Source organism: Vigna radiata, chromosome 6 (assembly GCF_000741045.1).
Source record: "Vigna radiata var. radiata cultivar VC1973A chromosome 6, Vradiata_ver6, whole genome shotgun sequence".
Classification (NCBI taxonomy): Eukaryota; Viridiplantae; Streptophyta; class Magnoliopsida; order Fabales; family Fabaceae; genus Vigna; species Vigna radiata.
This window is the reverse complement of record NC_028356.1, coordinates 27,905,717-27,910,967: the sequence shown is the minus strand read 5'-3', so window position 1 is coordinate 27,910,967 and position 5,251 is coordinate 27,905,717. Positions and strand designations below refer to the sequence as shown.

Sequence of the window (5,251 nt, the reverse complement as noted above, 5' to 3'; positions counted from 1 at the left end):
AAGGAGGAGAATTTGAGACTTTCAGAAAGTTGAGTTTGAGGAAGATGAAGTTTGCATGGGAAAAGTGGCGTCGGGTTTTCCATCTTACCTTATATACGGCCTCCACTTAGAACGTCCGGCCCACTCCCAGCTTGCCACCTGACTTCCACTTCCTGGGAGTTCACAGTCCTTCTGCTGCTACACGGATCACGGAGAAAGGGAATTAATTACTTGGCAGAGTTGGTCTCCCACTATCCAAGGAAGACCGGACGGTTTGACAAGTGTACCCCACTAAGGAGGGGTATTAAATGGGGTGTGACATTCCCCCCAACAAATAAAAATTTTCGACCTCGAAAATTAAGACTTACAAGAGAATAGGTGAGGGTAAGAATCCTTCATGACTTCTTCTCGTTCCCAGGTAGCATCACCCGTTCGGTCATCCCAGATGACCTTGACGAGACTAGTGGATTTACCGGACAGTCGTTTGGTCATCAATTCTTCTACTCGGACCGGTTTCATCTCGACTGAACAGTCTCCTTTGAGTTGTACGTCTTCAGCTTCAAGTACATGTGAAGGATCAGCAAGGTACTTCTTGAGTTGAGAGACATGGAATACTGGATGAAGGTTGGACAACTGAGGCGGCAATGCGAGCTCGTAAGTGACTGGCCCAATACGCCTTAAGATTTGATATGGACCAAGGAACCTGGGAGAAAGCTTCTTTGGCTGGACGGTTCTTCCAACTCCAGTCGTTCGGTTTAGCTTTAGGAAAACATGCTCTCCTTCGGCGAACTCAAGAGGCTTCCTTCTTCTGTCGGCATACGACTTTTGTCGGCTTTGAGACGCTTTCAGTCTTTCTTGAATTATCTTCACCTTCTCAGTTGTTTGTTGAATAATTTTCGGTCCATTCAGTACTGCTTCACCATCTTGAAACCAGCAGAGAGGTGTTCGACATTTCCTTCCATAGAGGGTTTCATAAGGTGTCATTCCAATGCTTGAGTGGAAGCTGTTGTTGTAAGTGAACTCAGCTAAGGGTAGAACATCATCTCAAACCCCTAAGTGATCTAGAACACTAGTCCTTAATAAGTCTTCAAGGGTTTGGATGGTTCTCTCAGATTGGCCGTCTGTTTGCGGATGGTAAGCTGAACTCATCTGAAGCTTGCATTTCCTGTTGTAATGCTTGCCAAAACCGAGAGGTGAACCTGGGGTCTCGGTCTGACACTATGTCGGATGGTACACCATGCAGCCGGACAATTTCCTTGATATACAGCTGAGCCAACTTGGACATGGCCATCTTCAAGTTGATGGGAAGGAAGTGAGCACTCTTTGTCAATCTATCAACTATGACCCAAATAGCGTCATGGTTTCTGACCGTACGGGGCAAGTGGGTCACGAAATCCATGACTATGATGTCCCACTTCCATTCTGGAATTTCTAGTGGCTGTAATTGACCACTCGGTTTCTGATATTCTATCTTGGCCCTTTGACAGGTTAAACAGGATGCCACAAACCGAGCCACATCATGCTTCATTCCCGGCCACCAGAAAGACATTCTGAGATCTTTATACATCTTAGTCATACCTGGATGTATGCTAAGATGACTTCGATGAGCTTCTTCAAGAACCAATCTTCTTAGGCGTTCATCTTTGGGGACACAAGTTCTTCCTCTATACCTCAGAAGTCCATCCGTTCCAAAACTGAAGTCTTTATGGGGTGGTACACTGTTCGGTACACTAAGCTTTTGCAATTCTTCATCAAAGGCCTACTTCTCTTTGATTTGATCAAAGATGTTGCTTGACAACCTCATACTACAGCACCTTATACCATTTGGTTCCAGCTCACAATGTAACCTTAAGTCTCGAAAGCTCTCCACCAACTTCATTTCTTGGACCATCATACTTGCCATGTGAACGGTCTTCCTGCTCAAAGCGTCGGCCACCACATTAGCTTTTCCAGGATGGTATTGTAGTGCAAAGTCATAGTCCTTTAAGAACTCCATCCACCTCCTCTGTCTCATGTTCAGCTCCTTTTGGTCAAATAGATACTTGAGACTTTTGTGGTCACTGAACACTTGAAACCGGACACCATACAAGTAATGCCTCCATATCTTAAGAGCAAACACCACAGCTGCCAATTCCAGATCATGTGTTGGGTAATTCCTCTCATGAATCTTCAATTGCCGAGAGGCATAGGCTACTACCTTCCCTCCTTGCATCAACACACAACCTAAGCCTTGGTAAGAGGCATCACAGAACACTTCAAAGGGCTTACTGACGTCAGGAATTACTAATACCGGAGCATTCGTCAGTCGTTGCTTCAATTCCTGGAAACTGGATTCGCACCAATCGGTCCAAACGAACGGTTGATCCTTCCTGGTCAACTGGGTCAACGGCGCTGCTATCTTAGAGAATCCTTCAATAAACCGTCTATAGTAGTCGACCAACCCAACGAAACTCCTTACGTCCATAACCGAACGGGGTGTCTCCCATTCCAACACTGCTTGGACCTTGCCTGGATCCACTGCAACTCCTCCAGCTGAGATAACATGTCCAAGAAATTGCATTTTTTCCATCCAGAATTCACACTTGGACAGTTTGGCATATAGTTGCTTCTCTCTCAGTACACCAAGAACTATCCTTAAATGATCTTCATGTTCTTCTCGGCTCTTGGAGCAGATGAGAATATCATCAATAAACACCACCACGAACTTGTCCAAGAAAGGTCTGAAGATACGGTTCATGTAATCCATGAAGATAGCTGGGGCATTGGTAACACCGAACGACATTACCACATACTCATAATGACCGTACCGAGACCTAAAGGCAGTCTTCTGGATGTCACCTTCCTTGACCAAAATTTGGTGATATCCAGACCTCAAGTCTATCTTAGAGGAGACTGTAGCTCCATGAAGCTGATCCAACAGATCGTCTATCCTTGGCAGGGGGTATTTATTTTTTACGGTCAACTTGTTCAACTGCCGGTAGTCAATGTAGAATCGAGAGCTGCCATCCTTCTTTTTGACCAACAGCACTGGAGCTCTCCAAGGTGATGCACTTGCCGGATGAATTTCTTCTCCAATAACTCCTCTATTTGCTTCTTTAACTTGGCTAATTCAGCTGGAGCCATTCTATACGGGGCTATGGAGATTGGGCCAGCTCCCGAGATAAAGTCAATGGAGAACTCAACCTCTCTTGGTGGGGGTAGGCCTGGCACTTCTTCCGGAAAAGCGTCCAGAAATTCATCAATAACCGAATGGTCTCCAACCGGACGGTCTGTTTCACTTGCGTCCATATACGTCAGGATGAGGAAACTCATGGCGCCTTCAATCAAGTCCTCTCTGATCTGATCGAGCGTTAAGGTAAACTTCTCTTCTTCTTTTGGGAAAATCAGCTGCTTCTTCCCACAATCAATAAGAATGTGATTGGAGGCTAACCAATCCATCCCTGGAATTACTTCTAAGTCTTGAAGAGGCAAACATATGAGGTTCACCTTAAACTTATACCCTTCTACCTCAATAGGGCATCTAACGCATACGGTAGACGTCCTAACCTCACCAGCTGCTGGGGTTGACACCACCAAATCAAGCTGCAACTCTCTCTCTGTCAAACCCAGTCTATTAACACATGCCTTCGAGATGAAGGAATGTGTTGCCCCCGAATCAAATAACACACAGCAGGGCATTCCATGCAATAAGCAAGTACTGGTGATGAGGTTACCTACACTAGATGCTTCGGCTCCTATGATAGCATAGACTCGGCCAGCTGCTTGTGCTCGGCCACCACTCTGTTGAAATCTTCCAGTGTTTGGTGGTCTTGAGAATGCTTTGTCCCCCATATTGCATTCCCTCTCCCAGTGTCCATTCCTTCTGCACCGGACACAGTATTTGGCATTTCCCTGCTTGGGGCAGTCTTTCATGAAGTGAGGGCCTCCACAGATGAAACAGTTTACACTCCCCGGCTGACCGGAAGGTCTGGCATAGTTAACAGGTCGGGCGGCCAAAGCAGAAGGACCTGAGGATGACATGGGCCGAGAGTAAGGGGTTGCTCTGGGACCAGGGTTGGTTCTTGAAAAGATAGGCCCCTTGGAGCTTGGCTGTTGTTGCTTCTTGCGTCTCTCAGCGTCCATCAGATTCTTCTCTAATACCTTAGCCCTCTCCACTAAGGCAGGGAACTTCTGAATGCAATGGCTGGCAATAACCGGCTTCAGATCTTCCCTCAGTCTGTTTTCAAACTTTCTACATTGCCTTTCTTCACTCATCCTCATTGTGTAGAATCTCATCAACTGTTTGAATCTGTTGGCGTATTCAGACACCGTCATACCTCCTTGAACTAGTTGAAGGAATTCCACTTCTTTAGCGAACCGGACGCTATTTGGAAAGTACTCTTCATAGAACTTCTTCTTGAATACTTCCCATGTAATAGGGGTGTGCTTGTCTTCCAACAACATCTTTGAGCTACCCCACCAGTGACCGGCCTCTCCGATTAGTAGATACTCAGTAAACGTCAGACGGTTCTCGTCTCCACACCTCTTGGCGTCATATATCCTTTCCATATCACGAAGTCATTGATCGGCCTTGTCAACATTGCACTTCCCGTCAAACTTAGCTGGACGGTGTTGGAGAAAGCTTTCCAGACTCCATTCAGTCTGGTTGTTTGAAGAAGAACCGAACGGTCTGCCAGACTGCGTTCCGCTCATCATCAATTCCGCAATTTGTCTCTGCGTTGCTTTAGCCGAGACTCTAGCTGCTTCAGAATTCTGCATGGCCAGTGTGTTTTGTTGTGCTAGGTTGGCGTTCTGCTGAATTAGAGTGGCATTTTGTTGTTGAAGTGCAGCTAAAACTGACTCCAACAAGTTGTTGTTGCCACTGGATGAATCCCTATCAGTAGGTTGAGGGGGTGGACTTGGAGCCATCTTCTACTTCCAACAGAAAGAAAGATCCATTAGTCCACAAGAAATCAGAATATTCTAACCGAACAGTAGAGTACACAGCATAAGCATGATATACTCATAACCTACAGGCATTCTAAGGAAGAAACTGCTCTGATACCATTAATGTAACATCCCAATAAATATAACCAGAATCTATCATTCATTTTAGGAGTTAACATGAATAATAAAGGAGAACAGTAATGAATAAGCATGGAGGTGAAAGAGATAGGAAATATCATTAAATTTAAAATTGTACAACAGTCAGATTGGATACAACATTTACAAAATAGGCCAAACGGTCCTAGTTAAGGTGCATTGACCTAACGGCCAACATCAAAAGAAAACA

At 45.4% G+C, this 5,251-nt stretch overlaps 1 protein-coding gene across 1 annotated transcript; it reads right to left on the bottom strand.

Moving 5' to 3' along the window:
• Nucleotides 1–2,946: 2,946 nt before the first annotated feature.
• On the bottom strand, nucleotides 2,947–4,527 carry LOC111240490. The gene has a single exon (XM_022782218.1). It carries the CDS (start codon nucleotides 4,525–4,527, stop codon nucleotides 2,947–2,949), a length of 1,581 nt encoding a protein of 526 aa, XP_022637939.1.
• Nucleotides 4,528–5,251: the final 724 nt, after the last annotated feature.